Source organism: Aspergillus tubingensis, assembly GCF_013340325.1.
Source record: "Aspergillus tubingensis WU-2223L DNA, scaffold_11, whole genome shotgun sequence".
Lineage (NCBI taxonomy): Eukaryota > Fungi > Ascomycota > Eurotiomycetes > Eurotiales > Aspergillaceae > Aspergillus > Aspergillus tubingensis.
Window position 1 is genome coordinate 1,871,258 of NW_023336285.1, and position 19,793 is coordinate 1,891,050.

Genomic DNA, 19,793 nt, shown 5'->3' on the forward strand with positions numbered 1-19,793 from the left:
GTCATGTGATTATGATGTATGATGTTCACCGCTTTCTATTTGAGATAGGAAACGATGGGATAAGTCCTGTCTCACCATGTCACACTCCATGAACATAGTGAAAAATACAAGACGATGAGGTGTTGTAAAGCTAGGTTTGATACTGGATAGCTTGGTGAAGATATATTACCGATGAACGATGTATATTCCTTGTAAATCTGGGGTGTGAATCGGATGCTACGCTACAGTGACGAATTGCCTCATCTTCACAGCTATATTTACGAAGGACTTCACAAAGAGCAATTCATGGGCAGTCATTATCACTTGATTGTTCTATATTACATGTACATCATTCAATTCCCCAGAGCTTCACCGTCCGGTCGTGTCCACAACTGGCAATCCACTGGGCATCGGCGCTGATGTCGGTGCTGAGGACATTACCCGCATGTCCACTCAACGTCTTCACCAACGACCAGTCATCCGCGCTAAAGATATTCACGTTCTTGTCAAAGCCACTGCTCACGAAGAAGGTACCTGACTTCTTAGGCTGCACAGGCGCCGGAGCTTCATCCGTTGGTGTGGCCCCATCAACGTCCATGCGGCCCTCCGCAGAGGGAAGGAATGAGTCGGCCTCCGCGCCCTTGTACCATCGGAGATCGGACACCACGCTCTTATGCGCTCCAATGCCACCGCTATTCCGAACTTGACGCAAGTCCCAGCACTTGACCCAGCCATCGCCCGAACCGGACAGCACTCGGTAACCATCCACGCCCCAATCCATGCCAAAGATCTCGCGGATATGCCCCTCCAGAATCATGACCGTGCGGCCAGTCCGGAGATCCCAAATCCGGCCGATGCTGTCCAATCCGCCACTCGCCAGGAGCGAGCCGTCATTGTTGAATGCGACTGTGTACACCTCACGGGAATGTCCTTCTTGCAACAAGAGCTCGGCCGTAGTTTCGACGTCCCACAGCCGCCAGGTGGTATCGTAAGAAGCAGAGGCAACATATCGGCCGGATGGGTGAAATTCCGTCCGGCAGACACGGCCGCTGTGGCCAGAAAGCGTCGCCAAGGGCTGATCCTTGTCTAGAGACCACAGGCGGACATTTCCTTCACCTCCTCCTGACACTAGATTCACCGTTGATTCCGACACATTCGATGTAGGCAGCGTAGCTCCGGGAAACCATGAAAGCCCACCGACCCGATCATTATGTGCCTGGAGTGACAGCTTCTCTTCAAGATTAGGCACTGTAAGCAAGCGAATGCCACCGCCCCAGTTACCGGTCGCAATAGTTTGCCCGTCGGGGGAGAATCGACAGATACTGACGGGGCGGTCGCCCGCAATCTGGGACCCGTACAGATCGAAGTTGTGTAGCTTTTCCTTGATCGCCTTTCGATGCTTGATATGCGTGCGCAGAGGTATGGTCGATTCCTCCTTCAGTCGGGCCACACGCGCCTTTGCGCGAGGTAACGAGAAACGTGCAATGTCCTTCCGGGCCTGCAAGAGCTCGTTGGTGCCCTCCGTATAGAATTCCTCCTGCTGCTCTGCCTCCTCTTCATCGCCTTCACCCATGGCCTCCATCATTTCCACATCGCCCTCTGCCGCCGCGGCTTCTTGTCGTTCTGCCAGATCGGTCAACAATTCCCGCAGTCGGTCTCTCCGATCCGCAGGGCCTTCTCCAAACAATGTAATCGGTTCGCCCAATTCGCGTAGTCGTGCGCGCACCCGGCCATCATCCGTCGGGACCGCCATGGCTGCGGCTCTTCGCTTCCTTTCAAACTGTGACAAGATGGCTGACGCTCTTTCGGCGGGAATGCCCGCTGCGGCGGAGGGGAGGTCATAATTGCGGTCGACGGCTAAACAGATTGGTGATAAGCAAAGGGTACATCATAGATGACATGGCGACATAGGATCTTGATAGAGGCGCAATACTTACGGATGTTCGCCAAGTCAATGCCCATGTCCGTGTCCTGGAAACGATGTCAGTATATGCAATGTCAACAGAGGAATCTTCCGGCGCTATTCTACAGAAGCGCCAGAAGAAGAAACAGATCACGATGAAGAGGATTGCTCACCTCAGCTTCCTCCACGTACGCCTGTCTCGACGGGTGCATCATGATGGGCGCAGTGGGTGGGAGGTGCGCAGATACTCCGACAGTTTAGATCCGACACGAACAGCCACGATTGATTCGAATGGGATCGGAGATTGAAACGGTTATCCAAAAGAGATCCGTCCAGACGCGCAATAATATAGAGAAGCTGGAACAGAAGGGGGATTTGGGGTCAGGGAAGATGGAGGAGTGGAAAGACAAGCGGAGGCCGAAAAGCAACAAAACGGCGGCACTTTTGCTTTCCTTCCTTTCTCGGATTTCTTCTGGCAGCCCGAAAAAGGCGGCATCCACCATACGATCGCAACTTCCCTCTTCTCTCTCGTGACTGTTCTTTCCTCTTTTTTTTGTTCTGTTCTGGCTGTTTGCCTTACAGAGTGACACTAGCATGCACGATGACGACCACGTTTTCAACTCTTTACTACCCAACCCAGCGGTGTGCTGAATCGGTGAGTTTAATTAAGTCCATGGTTTTACTCTGGAGCTGCTCCGCGCCCGGAGTATCTACGCTCTTTCCTCTCCTCCATATGTCTCTCAGCATCCCCTCTGCCTTCCTACGTCGAATTCTCTTTCCTTTTTCCGATCAGACAAGCAATCAGCAACTAATCAGCGACCAGCCCAAACAATTCGCTGATCTGCTTATCCGCAATCCCTCTTACTCCTCGATGCTCGCGGAGGCGGTCGATGACGCCAGGCGGTCGGGAGTCCCGTCGGGCCCAGCAACTTGAAATTTCCAGCTTGGATCGCCTCGTCTCTCCCCTTCGCCTGGCCTCACATAATCCGCGACTTTTTCTTCCTATTTGATCAGCCGGCCATTTCTGGCCCTATCGTGACCTCTCCACTCTTTCAATTCCCCGGCGACTGTCTGGCTCGCCATTTCGCATGCTCTCCCGGTCTCCTTGCTCCATCCCGACTACTTCCTGTTCCTGCTGGCACAGACAGGATTCAAGGTGACGATCCGGTCCTTCGCTGATGATCGCACTGGCGTCTTCCGGTAGAGCCTGCAGTGCAGCCTGCAGTAGCCTACACGCCGTTGTTAGGGACGGCTTCTTGGCCTCTGTCTCGGCTCCGAAATCCTCTGGCCTCCGATACCCCCTCGTCTCCTCCCTCGCCTCAACATCTCGTTCCCCGCGATTCTCCCGCCGTGCCTTTCATTCCACGTCGCCGTTAGACTCGGCGACTCCGCGAATCTCATATCGCGTCGCCGCGTCCTCTTCCGGCAAAGGCCGCCGGTTCCATCCGGCCAAAAACACCTACAACTTCACCCCCGACCTCCACGAAGCCATTGGCGTCGCAACAGACACAGAGAACAAGGCGCTCCGGCGAAAGAGGAGACCTGATAGTGGTGAGGATGCGTTCTTCGTGAGCAGAGTCGGCCGAAAGGACTCTGGCGCAGTGGCCTTTGGAGTCGCCGATGGCGTGGGCGGCTGGGCTGAGTCGCGCGTCGATCCAGCAGACTTCTCGCATGCGCTATGTGGCTATATGGCTCAGTCGGCCATATCCTGGGAGTCGCCCGTCGAAGAATTACGGCCAAAGAACCTTCTCCAGACCGGATACGACCAGGTCGTAGCAGATGAGACGATCCGAGCCGGAGGCAGCACCGCGTCAGTCGGCGTGGGATATCCAGACGGACGAATTGAGCTGGCCAACCTGGGCGACTCGGGCTCAGTTCTTCTTCGCCTTGCAGCCGTCCACCATTACACCGTCCCGCAAACCCACGGCTTCAATACCCCGTACCAACTCAGCATCATCCCGCCACGCATGCGCGCTCAGGCGTCCATCTTCGGCGGCGCCTTCCTCGAGGACTTTCCGCGCGACGCGGCCGTCACCAACCTCCACATGCAACACGGCGATGTCCTCATCCTAGCTACTGACGGTGTTTTCGACAACCTCAACAATCAAGACATGCTCAAGCTTGTCACGAGTCGCATGGTTCTCACGGGCGCCTGGACCGCCGATCCCGACGCGGGCATCCGTCCCTCGGAGGATCTCAAACAACTAACCAGCCCAGAGGGTCTGTCTTCTCTTCTTCCTACGCCATCCTCCTCACCATCCTCCGACCCCGACTCTCCGAAATCATCCTCCCCCAGCACGCGCCAGCAGACCTACACCCTTCAGTCCCTCATCGCCGCCACGATTGCCGGCGAGGCCAAACTGGCCAGCATGGACATGCGTCGTGACGGACCCTTCGCCAAGGAAGCCCAGCGCTATTACCCCGGTGACTGGTATCGCGGCGGGAAAGTCGACGATATCAGTGTGGTGGCCGTAGTTGCCGTGGACGAGGGATACTCAGGATGATGAGTGGTTTTTCTGCAAAAGCGAGGCTTCTCAGCCTCCAGTATAATATTTCCTTTCTTTTCTCTTACTGGGCTTTTCTTTCATGAACGACTTCCATGCACATGCACATGCATGCATTTTCATGCCGATACCTATACCTACACACACCTCTTCTATACCTATACTTCCTGCTTGGATTATGTCATTCCTATATATACACAGTGACACACTGTTGTACCTTTCCTTTCCCATTATTTTCTCTGGCGGTCATCAGGTACTATACTTTTCTTTTCCTTATTGGTCTTGGTCAGGGCAGCATTTATATTGGTAAAAAAAACAGGTAGACACGGATGAAAGCAAGATAGAACTTTATTATTATTATTGATAGACTTGACGAGTTAAACTTTATACCAGATACTTTTACTGGGAACTTTCAAAGAGAGTAGTAAATATACTGAAGTACTAGAAAATGACATGATATAAGCCCTTAGATAGATAAATAGATAAAATAACTACTCAACTCGCATCCACCACACACAGCACAACGGGGGAAGGCAAGGGGGAAAGAAAAACAAAGAAACAGGAACAGCACGATGAGTATACAATTTCGATTCATCCTTTCGCAAAGCTGAAAAAAACAAACAAGGCAAATAATAACAGCAGCAGCAGCAGGAGGACCTGGTAATTAAGCATCGATGATATATCCTCCCCTTTTTCCCATCAGGATTGAATAAAATAAAGCAGAGCAAGGCGGGAAGTTTTAGGTAGGATAGATGGATAGATGGATGGGTGGGTTAAGAGGTAAACTGAAGGGAAAGAGTAAGAGTCTTTCTTCTTGCTTGTCAATTAATCAATACCTACTCGTGGAATCGGGCATACTGGGTGTGTTGGTGTTGATCATTTTGAGGCGCGGAGAGAGGGGGAATATGGTTGTTCTTCACTTCCATCTTGTTCTCCACTCCACTATCAATTAAGAAAGATGGACATGGATGGATGGATGGATGTACAGATGGTACTCCGTAATGGCAAAAGAGACGATGGTGAGCTTTCCCATGATAAAAGATAAGGATGCTTTCAACGACGCTTGCATGTATTTGACTTTTTCCCCAGCTTCGTGAATTTGATTCCAAGAGTAGGAAGAAAGAGAAGAAGAAGAAAAGGGGGATTTGGTTGGATTGGATAGTAAGAAAAGAAAAAAACAAGACAACGCAGAGAGGAGTCACAGCACAGAGGCCCATAAACTAAGGCAAGTAAACAAAACGCCACAATCAATGTGGGTGGTAATAACGGCAAACAACTTCCATCAGCATCACCTTTATGCTGCCGTCTCCACTGGCTTCTCTTCCGTCTTCTCATTATCAGCCTTCTCCTCTGTCTTTTCAGCATCGGCCTTTTCCTCCGTCGCCTTGCCCTCGGTTGGCTTCTCTTCGCTGGACTTCTCCGTCGTAGGTTCTTCGGTCTTGGGAGATTCCTTCTCAGTCTCCTCCGTAGCCGACTCAGGGGCCTGTGGCTTCTCTGCTGCATCGGCATCGGGCATCGGCTCATCCTGCGGCTCCGCAGTGTCAGCCTTGCTCTCCTTGGTATCATCCTCCTTCTCGTTCTCGGTATCGCCCTTAGCCGGCGTCTCAACGCTGCTCTCCTTGTGGACACCGTTGGCCTTGGGCTTGTCTCCCTTCTCCTTGTCATCCGAGGGTCCGGTGGCATCCGCATCCAGCAAGTTCTTCCACTTGGACAGAATGCTCATCGCACGGGCCCGGAACTGGAATTCCTCGTCGCGAGGGATAGAGCTGAGCTTGACGATCATCTTCAAGACCTTGTTGATCTTCGTGGCACGGATAATGGAGACTTCAAGGTCCGCGTGCTTCTCAAGTTTGCCGAAAAAGTTGGACATTTGAGTCATTTCTTCCTCCTTGGGTGGCTGGTCGCGGGAAATGAATCCCTTTTGAAGCTTGTGACGGATAAAGAGAACTAGTCATCATTAGCATAACACGTTCCTAGGCCACCAGGTTGGTCCCACACATACTCTCTTTCTCCTTCTTGTCCTTGGCTTCCTCCTGAGTCAACTTCTTCTCGGGCTCCTTGGATTCCGCGCGAGACTCCTCTCCATCATCACTAGCAGCAGCCTTAGCAGCCTTCTTGCTGCTCGCGGTCTGCTTGCCCTTGGAAGCAGGGGCCTTCTTTCCAGATTCGGTGGCCGGAGTCTTGGGGGTAGTCAACTTCAATTTCGTGGTGGTTTTAGGGGTCTTCGCAGGCTAGACGGGAAAAAAGTCAGCTCCACAGTGTCACCCGAATTCAGCACGACGGCTCTCTCCTACCTTCTCATCGCTCTGGGCCTCAGAGTCATTGTCCTTCTTGCGCTTCTTGGTGCTCTTAGGCTTCTTCGTCTCCTCATCAGCATCGTCCATGTCGACATCTTCTTCATCGACCACGTCCATGCTCTTGCGCTTGTTCTTCTTAGCCTCTCGCTCTGCCTTGGCGGCGGCCTTGGCAGCTGCCTGGGCCTCCCTTTCTTCGATCTCCTGCTCCAGGGCACGCTGGTGATCTGCCAGCAGGTCCTTGAAGTGCTGAAGGTCATGGCCCTCGGCACCCACAGCATACGCAGCCAAGAGAGTTTTCGACTTGCCCTTCTCCGACACCTCCTTGCAGCCAGCAGCATCGATAGGGGTCAGATCGGTGTTGGGGATCCACGCGCTATGGTCTTCGTTAGCCAACTCGATGTCGCAAGCTTCATCCAAGCTCAATGTAGTGTTACTCACAATTCGTTCGTCTCAAAGAACATAACGGGGAAGGTCCGCTCGTGAGCGCGTTTGCCGCCATCGGCGTAGTCCTCCCTGTAGGTTCCGTCGGGGCGCTGAGCCGTCACGGGACGCGTGTTCAAAAGAGTCTGAGGGAGCATTTCCTCGTCGCAGATGATGGAAGGCCATGGGGGAAAGCTCCTGAGACGCGCCAGGTAGTACTCGCCGGGCTGTGCGTTCAAATGTGTGGTACGAATCTGGGACTTCTTTCTGCTCAGCTTAGACTTGTGCTCGGGCACGGTGCCAGTCGATTTCCGCTTCGCAGCGCCAGACTTCTTAGCGGATGCGGGTGTGCCGTTGGCCTCCGATGCTGGTGCGGCTTCGGGCTCTGCAGGCGCGGCCGCAGTCTCATCGGACTTCTTCGCGTCGGCAGACTCGGCGGGTGCGCTCGATTCCTCGGCCTCTGCTGGGGCGGGCTCTTTCTTCTCCTCTTCAGTGGCAGTTTCGGTCGCTGTTAAGCATGGGGCGGGTGATATTAGCGAGCGCCACTAGGCAAGACCGCGACGAGAGGATAGGGCGTGGTGTTGGGGTAGCTTACCAGATGGCTTGTCCTCGGGACCATTGGTCTGCTGCTCTTCCTTCTCCTTGGAAGGCTTTTGCGCAGACTCAGCAGCAGCGGGCTGAGCATCAGCGGGAGCGCGTTCGACAGACGACTCACCGGCGTCGGGGGCGGGCGCCGAGGCAGCAGGGGTATCCTCGGCCATGATGCGCAACCGGGAGTCGGAAATTAATCAGGAGGGGGGAATGGAAGGAGGATGCGAAGGAAAAGAGGATAGACGAAGCCTTCTGATGAGAAGAAGGTTTGGGTGGGGGGAAAGGTTTGAGGGGAAGGGTAATGCGGTGGAAGGAGGAGGAGAGTGAGAGAGAGTTGAGAGCGAGCGAGCGAGAGGTGGTGGTGGAGAAGGTCGCGACGCCGGGAGGCGGGAAGTCGACAACGCGTTGCACTTCTTGGGGTGGGAAAGCAAAGCGGCGCTGCGCCCAGTCCGTAAATGACGCAAACGCTTCAACGACAAAAGACAAGTTGATCAATGTCAACCACCACAACTGGTCTTGACAAGTAACACTGGCTTTCTGGAGCTGCCCCCAATAACCCTTGTATTAGCGACTGGGCAGGAGGGGGATCCTATCACGGCAGACCGCTGTGTCGTGTCTCGGAGCGCTTGTGGCAACTGTAAGACAGAGCTTCCAATAGGGGAGTCGTTGCTGAGAATCGTGGCGTTTCTCCCAAACGTAGAATCGAAGGGTGAATCCGATCCAGTCTCCTTCAAAAGCACGGCGATACAGGGAGGCCTGTGGTGATGAATAGCTGGATGATTGTGATGCTGCTAATGGGCCGTGACGCGAAAACTCCCCGGCGATTGACGATCCTCCAGCAGCCGGAAACGCGAAGTCGCTGCTGCTGCACAACAACGACACGGAGCTTTCAAAAACAGGAAAGAAAAAGCCAAGGGGCTATTCGGAAATTGGCGACAGTAGAATCGTAGTGATGAACATCCACGGATGAACCGCAGTCTGCTTGGATCACCGAGACAGCGAATATCACGGGTCGATTCAAGAGATGGATAGGACTCAAAATAGAGTGCACACAAGTACTTGGTGTGGAGACACAACCTGTTCAGGGCTTTAGTATCTTCTTTGCATAGGACATCCAAATCGCAGACTCACCTGAAGCTAACAATCCAGTCGCGCACCGCCGAATCCGATCAACTAGTTTGAGGATGTTTGAGGAACACCAGAAACCCCGCGGTCGCAAGGATCTGCAAGATTCGGACGAGGAGTTGAAGGTAGGTGAACAAGCAAGTATACCGGAGTCAAATCTCACCCGGAATCGACACTGGATCTTGGAGAGGGTAGATTCGACGGGGGAGGAGGAAGTAGGGGTGATGGTGAGAATGCGTCTGTAGTTGTTTGGTCGGGGGGAACAAGGCAACAAAAGGGAAAGACGGATGGTTGACGCCAGGAGAAAGAGTTCCCTCGCTGGCTGCCAAACCAGCCATCTTAAATCTATATCCCCAGTACAACACTCAACTGTCCTTTATCCCCCACTTCCGCATTGGTATTTACAGGCTTATTCCGAGATACTTGCTCGTTCCATTGACTCCGTGCGTTAAAGGGCGGGACAATGAGCCTAGGAAAGTGTTTCCCCATCTACAACACCCCGTCCGGCACTTGTCGAGTCAGTCCCCACGCAAGTAACACACTGACAGTCAATACCTTGCAAATCCATCTCGTCGTGTGCTACAAGCAGAATTTTAAATGATCCCATCCGCTGTTTCTTCTCTTCCCAGCCACTTGGAGGGTATCCTTCGTGTTATTCGGTTCTGACGTTCATTCATCCCATTCACCCCCACCCGCTTTCCTGCTGGATTCGTCTCTAGTTCTACTACTATATAGCAATCATCCCAATTTGTGCACGATGTTTGACTTACACAGAAACACTAAAGCCATCCAAACCCATTCATCAAGTTGGGTAGAGATAAAAAAAATTAAATGCATTGTCTTTGATCAAAAGCAGGTCGCCATATACACAGTAGGGGGTGTTCGGAGCATATGGATGATCGAGGGAGAGTAGGCACGGACAGTAAGAATAGTACGGCCCCAACGACCGACCGGCGGTACCATCAATGTAATTAATACAGATCAAGAGTCATGACAGGTTCATAAAAACGAGGTGAGAAGCCATTTCCAGAAGGGTATCATGCAAGTCCACGGTATATATGTTGGAAGACAAGCTACTCTCGAGGCAGCGCAAACTCGCTCACCAAGGAAGGGAAGTATGTTCAGGCAATCCCTCATCATCAGTCCACCCATCAGCCCCTTCGAATTCCTCCAGCGCGGTCGGCACCGGTTTATGGATACGAAGAGCCCAGAGGAAGTAGTCTTCCACGGGAAGCAGGTTCAGCAGGATGCCGTTGAATTTCCACCCAAGAGCACACACCGTGGCACCGGCCACGGCGTCCAGAATGAAATGGTTGGCAGTCGCGACAATGGCGGCCAGGATGACAAATGGATAAGCAAAGCCCATGGCCAGGCAGACGAGTCGGCGCCATGACGGAACCTGCAGCCCGACAGGGCCAATCGCGATGCGCGAGCGCCGACGATGATGTGGCGGCAGCGGTATGGTCATGATCGTGAGACCAATCATCAGAGAGTAGCCAAAATGCAAGGAGGGCATGGCGGCTGTGCGTGTTTTGGTCAGCGGTCTCCTCGCCCAAGTGGCTCCCGGATTGAATACTCACCGTACTGGTTGCAGAAGCGGTTTTCGGTCCAAACGCTGCCTGCACCGTTGACGCCATGCACCGTATCCACAAATCCATAGCTACGACCCCGAGCTGCATCAGGACCCTGCGCGTCCTTGTCGCTTAACAGTCGAGGTGGCATGCAGGGCCACAGAGTAAACACCACGAACGCAAGCAAATTGCACACGGCAAGTGTTCGACGACGAGCTTGATAGAGGCGCGGGCCTGCGGGCGAGCCACTCATGAATCCACGAGGCTTGCCAGGCTGCGACTCATCGTATCGGTTTCTAGTGGTCGTGTAGTAGTAGAGCCAGACGAGGAAGGCAATGGTTCCCGGGATATGAATAAAGGAGTAGATCCAGTTTGTCCACATCATGAGTCTGGTGTGCCGGAGGAAGAACCGCTGGATAGGAACCTCCAAGAACAGTCCCAGCGCCTCTTCAACCTGTATCAGCTGTAGCGCATGTTTCCTCGCCACGTCGACGGTGCCTTCTTGCAGCGTAACGGCAGTAAAAGCTCGACCTAATTGGTATGTCTATGCCATCACATTAGCGCTTACCACATAAAACCTGAAAAGCAAGTAGTCGTTGTGGACTCGAGTAAAGCAAGTGTATGGAACACAGGGTTCGAAAATCATACCCAGTACACTAACGCCCAGTACCAGCATTCGACTAAGAAAGGGAACTTGCGTAGGAGGCGACTAAGCAGGCGATCTTGGAAGACGATGGTGTTTGGAGAGGTGACCTCCAAGGTCGACGAAAAGATTCCCAGCTGCCTCTTGCGCCACCGACTCTGGCCATCTTGTAGGAGTGCCGATGAAGATGAGGACAGGCGACGAGACAACAGGCCGTCCTTTGCGGTTGGTGTGGACAGTCCGGACTCTGTCGCATCAGGAGAGCTGCCACGTGAAGGGATGCTGGATCTGCGGCGGGTTCTGCGTGCAGGGAACGATCCTGTTGTTCGGTTGATCCAGGTACCTCCAAAGAGAAGGACGATGACCGTCAGAGGCTCGAGGAACGCTCCTACTCCCATGATGGTGTGACCTCCTCGGGGGTGGAAAATAGATGCGCTATACCGGGGAGGAGGTGGGAATAGTCGACTGTATGGAAAGGGAAAGAAAATCAAGGGTGAGGATTAAGACTAATGAAGTACAAAAGACCAAGCAGCTCCAAGATTCCAAGCTGGAATGCTGCGGGGCAAGCTATAAAGAGTGAAGCACAGAGACACAAGGCTTAGAAAACAGCGAGAGCATCGTCAGGTTAGCAAAGCCAACCAGACAACAACAAACCGGTAGGAAGGAAGGGCGGGCTGAATTATCCCGCCTAATAGCTTGAATTAGTAGCAGTAGCGTGAAGTATTGCTCTCTGAGATGGGCAGCAGTGGGGGGTGGCACTTATGTACCTTACGCAGTGCAACCTAGTAGCAGATGGTACTAGTAGGAACTTGCTTGCGTCTTTTTGGGGGGGTGTGGGTATTAGTAGATAATCATTAGTTGATTAGTTTTGATTTAGTTAGGTAGGTAAAGTAAAGTAAGTAAGTAGTACGTAGGTACTAGGTAGGTACTACAGGGGAGAGAGGGAGAGAAAGAGAGGGTCTCAGCCCAGCCTGACCTGCTTGGCTGTAGAAATACTAGTCAAGTACCAAAAAAGCAGCAGGCATGTAACCAGTCCGAACCACCGACCCTGAGTGGGCAGCAAAAAATTAAGGGATCGCTCCTCACTGGATTGGATGACATGGCTCTCCAAGGTGGGTTTCACCGGTTCTTCGGTGTCTGACTTGGTTGTGTTTGGCCAAATTAGGCCCCGTTAGCATCGCGTTTCCATGTCGTGATAATTAACACATGCTGGAGATCGGGCCAGCAAACCAAGGAACCACCAGCACTACTTGGCTCAGAGAGAACGCCATCGTCGGAGCTTCCGGATGCCGAATAAAACAAAGCCATCCGTTTGGGGGAGGGGGAAAGGAGATTGAAACTCTGGGAAGGGACGGCAGAAAAGGGTCAAACATCCGCGTTCCAGTAATCATACCAATTAAATCTGACCTCCTATTTTGGACCTGGATGCTACTTTCACCCTGTTAGAATGTCTATTAGTAACTTATTGGGGGGGAAACTATGGGTGAAGTCACAAAGAAAATTGCTTTGTCGGTATCACCCAATTAGGCCCATTAAGGTTTGTCAAAAAGGTCGAGGAAGATCCACGAACATGGGTCCTTGCTCCCACTTGCTGGGCCTTACTACTCTGTACTGGCGGTGACAGCAAAAAGAGTGACCTGCTAATACGGAGTAAGTATTTCACGGTTCAATGGTAAGGATAATTACCAGATTCGACCAGTCCGACTCTCGGCCACTGCAGGGAATTTGCCATCGCGACCAGATGATCCTCGTCACGACTAGTATTGTTACCACGATTATGTTCCCAGTCAGACCAGCTGGAGCTATTTCCATTGGCTGGGAACCCAATGTCACCCGCATCCACTTCCCAGTTTGGTAATTACCTACCTACATCATGCTCGCAAGCTAGTAAGCTTACGGAAAGACGTCACATGAGTCAGCGGAATGTTGGCCAGGATGGGCAGGAAAGCACGCTGCACAAAAGACGGCACGAGAAAGTTTGCCGATAAATGGACGACGTAGGAGATGAAAATACTGAAGTATCAATTCATTCCATCTATGTTGCCTATCTGTGAAGTTCTCATGTTACTTTGGAATATATGCACTTACTCCCCTCCCGACGAAGCCTGCCTAGTAGAGCCTTTACGTATACGATCCCGAATACGATACGATGTAAATACTGGCCCTACAGGGTCGAGCCTTCCAGCCTTGTTCTCAGCCAGTCCACTTTCTTGCTTGGCGATCCCAGTGAGCTGAATCTAGACTAGATATTGATTACTTCGTTTTTGATCCTGCTTTCATTGTGGGAACCCCCCTGCTCTCCCCTTGGTTCCACGGTAATTGTCCTTACTCTCTTCAACTCTTCATGACCCTTGTCGGGTGGAAACCTGAAACGCCTCCAGGACGTGCGATGACATCGTGACAGTTCTTCCCCTGTATGTTTATCGAGCGCCTCAATTATCCGATCAGCGTTCGTATCTTTCCTAGAAACCCAAGATTCCGCAGCCACTCCCGTATCACTACTATTAAAAACCAACTCAGCCGTATAAAAAGCATCACGGCAGGTTCCCGATCTTAGTGTTAGCTTAACTACAGAGCTGGCGCATGATTTGCAACCCTTCCCGTCTCGACCACGGGATGATTTCCAAGGCAGGAGAAGAAGTCCAGATGCATAAAACCCGCATAAATCACTTTATCCTTAGTACTATGGAGTAACGCCTAACAACCAGGGACTTCGTATAGCTTCCGAGGGCTCCGCAGCGGTCGACAAACATCCGTTTCCGTGGTCCTAGTCTGTTCTCGTCTCATCCACTTAGTTCGACGGTTTGCCTTCCTGATCATCAATCCACCCTGTGAGTTGAAGCGGGGTTACCACGTTCCGTGCACCGAAATTGTCACTATTCTTAGTGATCCCACACTCAGGCTTGCGAGACGGCTGGTGCGATCGTCCGTATACTTCACAAGAGGTGCAGAATATTGTAGGCAATCACTTTTTGTTTTCTATTTAAACATCTAATATTGTGCACGTGCTCCAACGAGACTGTCTTCTGGAGTACTTGTAGGCAGACAGATAAGTAGCCTACATGCAGTATACATGCATTAGGTCTTTGAGGCTGTGTGACGGTAGCCTTTTTGTTGACCCAACCAATGTTTCATTAATTGACCAACCAGCTATTTTTCGGTCTTGTTGAGGTAAAAAACATGCGATTTACGGTTACTATAGGGGGATAAATTAGTTATTGTTATTGTTATCAATCATCCTCGTCGGCGACCGGAAGACTTCCGCTCCGTGCCAAGTGCCGACCCAAACCCCGCTTGTCTCCGAAGCTCCGTCGCCAATACTTTCCCTTCATATGCGGCCCTGGAGAAACTCTACTGGGAGGATCCTGTATCCATGGACCCTCAATCGTTGTTGCTGAATCGGTGCCTAGGTGCTACGAAGCTTGACCCGAATAACTAATCATTCTACCTCGGCGCGGGAAGATCGTTGAATCCATACCGACCAAAGCACCTACGTACTTGCAACTTACATGTGTGCTTCTCTTCCTAAATGCCTCATAGGTATTTTTATGTCGATAATTATCAGCAACCAAATATTCTTAATTCATTCGACTTGGTTCCTCAAGCCCTAATAACCCACTAGCTGGGTTGATAATTACTTAATATACGGGCTTACCGGATATATCAAATGACGTCATCTAAGCGTGCCTTTGCCATCCTGACTTCATCGCTATTTCCATTCATTTCAGAAGTATCAATGAATTTTGGCCAGTTAACACATAATACTGCTCAGGGGTACACAAAGGTTCCGCAATGGAGGGGGATTACGGGTTCTTATTGCTTATCGATCAATGCCTTCTCCTAACTGTCAACCGGTAGGGACCAATGGCTGTCACTGTCACCTCCACGTCTCGACGATGAGCTATCCTTTACGTCAGTCTTCTGTGACTCCTGACATGACCGGATCCAGGTTAACAGAGAAGAACACATACTATAAGGAACCGAAGCTTCTGATGTGCTTGCACAATCAGTGTCAGTCTTAATGGAAAATCATACATAGTGTCTTAATTACTCTGCTTGATACACCCTTATCCAGAGCATAATATCAGTCTACATAATGTTTTCAACACTATCCCGCGTGGCCCCAGCCCCGTCGAGGAGCATCCTCCAGCATGCGTCACCTCAGATTCCCAAAGTTGCCGTATTGACGGGAGCTTCGCGAGCGCTTTCTTCCACCCCTCCTAGCCAGAAAGAGGTCACATTGCTTCAAGACAAGAAAAATGGGTTCGGATTTGCACGGTCGAATCCTCGACCCCCGAAGCCACGGACGAAGGGTGTCACTGAAATTAGAGGCCCATACTATACTGTATGCGATGTCACCGCACAGCCTGGCGAGAGTGTTCGCCCTAAAGCAGAGAGCTGATCCGTAATTGTAGGTGATGGGTAAAAGATACTTGGCGGACGTGCTTGAGACGTGAGCAGTACCCACCACTTCTGCCACAGGGCGGGGTTCTGATCAATGTTCAACAGGATGGGAACACATGTCGACGGCTTAAAGTTTGCAGGAGGTAAAACTACCGCTAGACTGGTGGGACAGGAGACAAATACTAAACAGCCTTCTAGGATCATTCTCTCTCTTTCCAGAGAAACCCTTAAGGGAACTGATTGACCTTGCTCATGACTACGGTGTCTATGTCTCGACCGTAAGGCTCTTGCTCGGAAGAGTTCGCCTGTATAGGCTTGCTAATAGTGACTTCTGCATAGGGCGGATGGGCTGAACATCTACTTACTCACCCTGACGCGAATGCCGTCTTTGACAAATATCTTCGCAAGTGCAAGGACTTGGGGTACGGTTATTTCTATGTCCATGCTTGCTTGAAAATCAGCTCATCCAACTGATTATCTCGGCAGATTCGATGTGATTGAACTCTCGTCCGGCTTCCTGTCCTTCCCCGAGGATGACTGGCTCCGACTCGTCGATAAAGTTCACTCGTACAAGCTAAAGGCGAAGCCCGAACTAGGAATCCAGTTCGGTGCTGGTGGTGACACTCCGGCGTCTGGCTTGGAGGCGATTGGCACTTCCGACCCGGCCAAGCTGGTGAACATGGGGCGCAAGTTCCTCGACGCAGGTGTCGAGCGCCTGATGATTGAATCGGAAGGGATCACCGAGAACGTGCAGTCATGGCGGACTGATGTGGTGTCCAAGATCATGAAGGAACTTCCCCCAGAGCGCGTCATGTTCGAGGCAGCAGATCCCAAGGTGTACAACTGGTATATCCGGGAGTTTGGTATTGATGTGAACCTGTTTGTGGATCATAGCCAGATTGTGCAGTTGTCATGCTTGCGCCATGGAATCTGGGGCACGGCCGATACCTGGGGCAAGATTGTATCGTTCCGGCCAGAGTAAACGGACCAACTCGGCCGTAGAGGGAATGATGTGAGCCGTGCGGGTCATGCCGTGCATCGGAGGAAATGTACGAATGTAGTTATCAAGGCCGTAAATAGCTACTAGTCGCCAATAATGCCATCGATGGTTTTAAGTCGAAGCAAGTTGCCCGATGATGATCCATTATTCTTAGTCAGCGCCGGCCCCCCATTGGCGGCCCCGACTCAATCCGGGGAAAGCGGCCAAGCATCCCATCATCCTTCCGTTCTGGCCATCCTTCCCTGCTTGACTCGCCATCTGCTTATGGGCATATCTTTGCCGTTCTGGCTCTCCCCCGTGTGCTAGAGAGATGTTCAATCCAACACTCGGCTAGTCAGCCTGGGTCTTGACACAAGCCCCCCCTATACCGGCCAGACCGACCCCGCGGTTTGCCCCTGCAGGCGGTCTGCACCTCTTCTCCTCGTCAGGTACATCACTTTGCGATTGTGGCTCTAGCGGGTTTACGGGCCCGGATCATCAGACGCTATATCAGTTTCATGCACCATCATGCCTAAAGCTAATCCACCCCCTGGGGGCCGACTCCGCTGCAGACGCGCCTGCGATAGTTGCAAGCGGAGGAAACAAAAATGCAACGGAGAACAGCCATGCACGATCTGCATCCAACGGCGCAAAGAGTCCGAATGTCACTTCTCCGACAAACCAGCGAGACTGCTTAAACCGAATAGCAGCAGCTCCAAGGACACCATGCTTCTCAGCGAACGCTTAGTCCCGACCCCACAGCGTCAGACCGCCATGGACCGACTTTTGAACTCGCTCGAAGACCGGAGTGCCAATATGGAACAACAGGCTACGGATGACAAGGATGGGACGGCGCCTGTGCCCAAGGTGGCTAGGCTACTGCGTGATGGACAAGGCAAATTCATGTACGTTGGCGACTCCGCCAGCTTGTCATTCCTACAGAGTGTGCGGAGGATAGTATCGACTTCGATCGGCAGATGCGAGTTCACGGAAGACAACTCGCGACATTCGATGCTGGAGGCGTTTCAGAGTGGCTCTACAACACATACGGGACCGTTAATATCACCACCAAGCAACGAAGAGGCTCAGAGGCTCGCGCGCCAGTTTGTGCTTGCTACAAGCCCGTTGTTGGATCTGTTCGACCTCAACGAGTTTCACCCCCGGCTTGCAAATTGGGTTGAGAACCCGACGGGTGATGAAGATACCGTCAGCTCGATATTCTATCTCGTGCTTGCGATTGGCGCGCAGGTGTCCGATATCAATCAATCCTTGGCTGAGCAGTACTTCGTCAGTGGCCGTCAGTTAGCGTTTTCTGCCTTCACGGAGACCCCGAGTATATATACCATCCAGTCGTATGTTTTGATCTCGATGTACATGCTGGGAGCCTGTCGACGCAACGGAGCTTTTATGAATTTGGGAATCGCGCTTCGTGCCGCGTATGCGGTTGGAATTCACCGGAAAGACGCAAATGCGCTTTTCTGCACCCGGGAACGGCGGGCTCGAGAACGGGTGTGGAAGAGTCTTCGTATGATGGATCTGTACCTTTGTGCCTCCTTAGGACGTCCTCCTGCGACACTAGACTTTGACTATGATTTGCGTGAAGAGGGAATTTCGCCAGGGGAGCAACAGCGCCTTCACCCGGACGAGCAGTTGTCCATGACGGTGATCTCACTGTGCCGGATCTTCGAACGGATCCTGACCGAGGTCTATATGCGTCAAGTCGTCTCGATTAACGTCGCAGAAACCATATCGAATCAACATCGAGCTTGGGTGCGCAATCTTCCAGTGTTTCTGCAGATGCAGACTGAGCGGCTGGATTCCAAGACGCTGGAAGGCACCTTGTCCGCTGCGCACATCTTTGGTTCCTACTACTGGTCGATTATTCTTCTTACTCGGCCGTTCCTCATCTTCCGAGTGTCCCAATATGTGCGGAATAGGACTGAGGCAACAGGATCCTCCGACGGCAGGGCCAGCAACTCCCGCATTGCGTTATTTGCCGACGCATGTGTCTACTCTGCCTTGCGCGGACTTAACATCGTAGATGATCTTTCTCGCTACAACACCCTCCCACGCAGACTGCCATTCCTTATCAATTCCGTTTTCAACTCGGCCGTGGTGCTGGGAGCCGCTTTCTTTGCCGACTACGACAATTTACTCCCGCTTGAGGAAGGCATGGACAAGGCGGAGAAATTCCTAGGCCTCTTTGTACCCCACGACCCACACGCATGTCGCTTCTTTCAGATCATCAAGTACCTCCGAGGCGCAGTGGCGGAGTATGTTCGTCGACGGAACCGCCATTGGATGGAGCGCCGCAGCCGACAAGTTGACCAGCTCTTCGGCCAAGTCGGGCCCGCCAAAGAAACCCCCATTGCCGAAACAAATACCCCGAGCAGTCATCGCGGAGAACCCACCGCTGTACCATCTCCTTTATCCCCCGACAAACTCACCGGAGCTTCTGCTTCTCAGCCGCCCGACTTAACTACAAGCACCACTACCGCCACTGGCCCAACCGACAGTGACATCTGGGATACGCTCTATGGCGCACAAGGCGCCGACACGCTACCATACGACACTGCAATTTCCACGCTCACCACAACCGGAATTCCCATCGGCTGTTCCCCAGGCGGTACCATCCCTGCCGGTGGAATGCCTCCGGATGCTCCAGGAGCGCAAACACCACTCTCGGACGTGATTCTCCCGGACAATGGCCTGCTCTATATGGCCGAAGACCTTCCCGTATTTGGGATTTGGGGAGATGCTTGAAGCATCTTCCAACTCACACTGCAGCTGGAAAATAAGTGCAGATATGTCCCTACTTGTCACATTACCTCAGCTCCGGAAATTTTAAATTCATTCCAACCCGATCACAACACGACTCCTCATGTCTCTCGACCTCTTTCAGAACCTCCATACTTGCTCCACTGATATTATCTGATCTCCATTAACGTGTCTGACTTGGCGTGGCGTGGACTGGCGTTGGACTCATGAACCTCTTGACTATTTATATATGAAGCAAACTGGAACTTCCCATCAATACCACTCACCATCCATACATACATACAACACATATATACTTCGTTTCTCGTGTACATACAAACCTACAAACATATTACATACTAGAATCCCCGATTGAATATATCCCATACCTTAATACGTCCAAATGACTAGTGCTCAATACAACCTGGACACACTGCCACTGCATAGAATAGTAGTAAAACCCATCATACGCCCCTTCATCTCCAACAAGTGTCACTTTAGGTCAGTTAAAATCACCAGACTACAGCATACTAACTAATATAGGCAAAACTACCACTAGTAACCCCTGAACTCTGTGAAAACAGTATATATAATACTAGTAATAATTTTACATCACATGA

The 19,793-nt window shown here is 51.9% G+C and overlaps 6 protein-coding genes across 6 annotated transcripts; 3 read left to right on the top strand and 3 right to left on the bottom strand.

Annotated features, from left to right (window-relative positions):
• Positions 1 to 328: 328 nt before the first annotated feature.
• AtWU_09972 (putative pre-mRNA splicing factor) lies at positions 329 to 2,097 on the bottom strand (the record flags this gene model as incomplete). Its single annotated transcript, XM_035505078.1, has 3 exons — positions 329 to 1,836; positions 1,917 to 1,950; positions 2,056 to 2,097. The coding sequence occupies 3 exons, from the start codon at positions 2,095 to 2,097 to the stop codon at positions 329 to 331; spliced, it is 1,584 nt and encodes a 527-aa protein (XP_035360971.1).
• A 963-nt stretch (positions 2,098 to 3,060) lies between these two features.
• On the top strand, positions 3,061 to 4,386 carry ppmA (type 2C protein phosphatase PTC7; the record flags this gene model as incomplete). The annotated part of the gene is made up of 1 exon (XM_035505079.1): positions 3,061 to 4,386. The coding sequence occupies one exon, from the start codon at positions 3,061 to 3,063 to the stop codon at positions 4,384 to 4,386; it is 1,326 nt and encodes a 441-aa protein (XP_035360972.1).
• A 1,294-nt stretch (positions 4,387 to 5,680) lies between these two features.
• Positions 5,681 to 7,864, bottom strand: AtWU_09974 (PWWP domain protein; the record flags this gene model as incomplete). The annotated part of the gene is made up of 5 exons (XM_035505080.1): positions 5,681 to 6,333; positions 6,389 to 6,617; positions 6,681 to 7,056; positions 7,122 to 7,611; positions 7,699 to 7,864. The coding sequence occupies 5 exons, from the start codon at positions 7,862 to 7,864 to the stop codon at positions 5,681 to 5,683; spliced, it is 1,914 nt and encodes a 637-aa protein (XP_035360973.1).
• A 2,054-nt stretch (positions 7,865 to 9,918) lies between these two features.
• On the bottom strand, positions 9,919 to 11,431 carry AtWU_09975 (phosphatase PAP2 family protein; the record flags this gene model as incomplete). The annotated part of the gene is made up of 3 exons (XM_035505081.1): positions 9,919 to 10,340; positions 10,400 to 10,934; positions 11,039 to 11,431. 3 exons carry the CDS (start codon positions 11,429 to 11,431, stop codon positions 9,919 to 9,921), a joined length of 1,350 nt encoding a protein of 449 aa, XP_035360974.1.
• Positions 11,432 to 15,129: 3,698 nt separating this feature from the next.
• On the top strand, positions 15,130 to 16,419 carry AtWU_09976 (phosphosulfolactate synthase; the record flags this gene model as incomplete). The annotated part of the gene is made up of 6 exons (XM_035505082.1): positions 15,130 to 15,378; positions 15,449 to 15,486; positions 15,543 to 15,580; positions 15,636 to 15,715; positions 15,777 to 15,859; positions 15,924 to 16,419. 6 exons carry the CDS (start codon positions 15,130 to 15,132, stop codon positions 16,417 to 16,419), a joined length of 984 nt encoding a protein of 327 aa, XP_035360975.1.
• A 723-nt stretch (positions 16,420 to 17,142) lies between these two features.
• Positions 17,143 to 19,179, top strand: AtWU_09977 (putative C6 transcription factor; the record flags this gene model as incomplete). Its single annotated transcript, XM_035505083.1, has 1 exon — positions 17,143 to 19,179. One exon carries the CDS (start codon positions 17,143 to 17,145, stop codon positions 19,177 to 19,179), a length of 2,037 nt encoding a protein of 678 aa, XP_035360976.1.
• Positions 19,180 to 19,793: the final 614 nt, after the last annotated feature.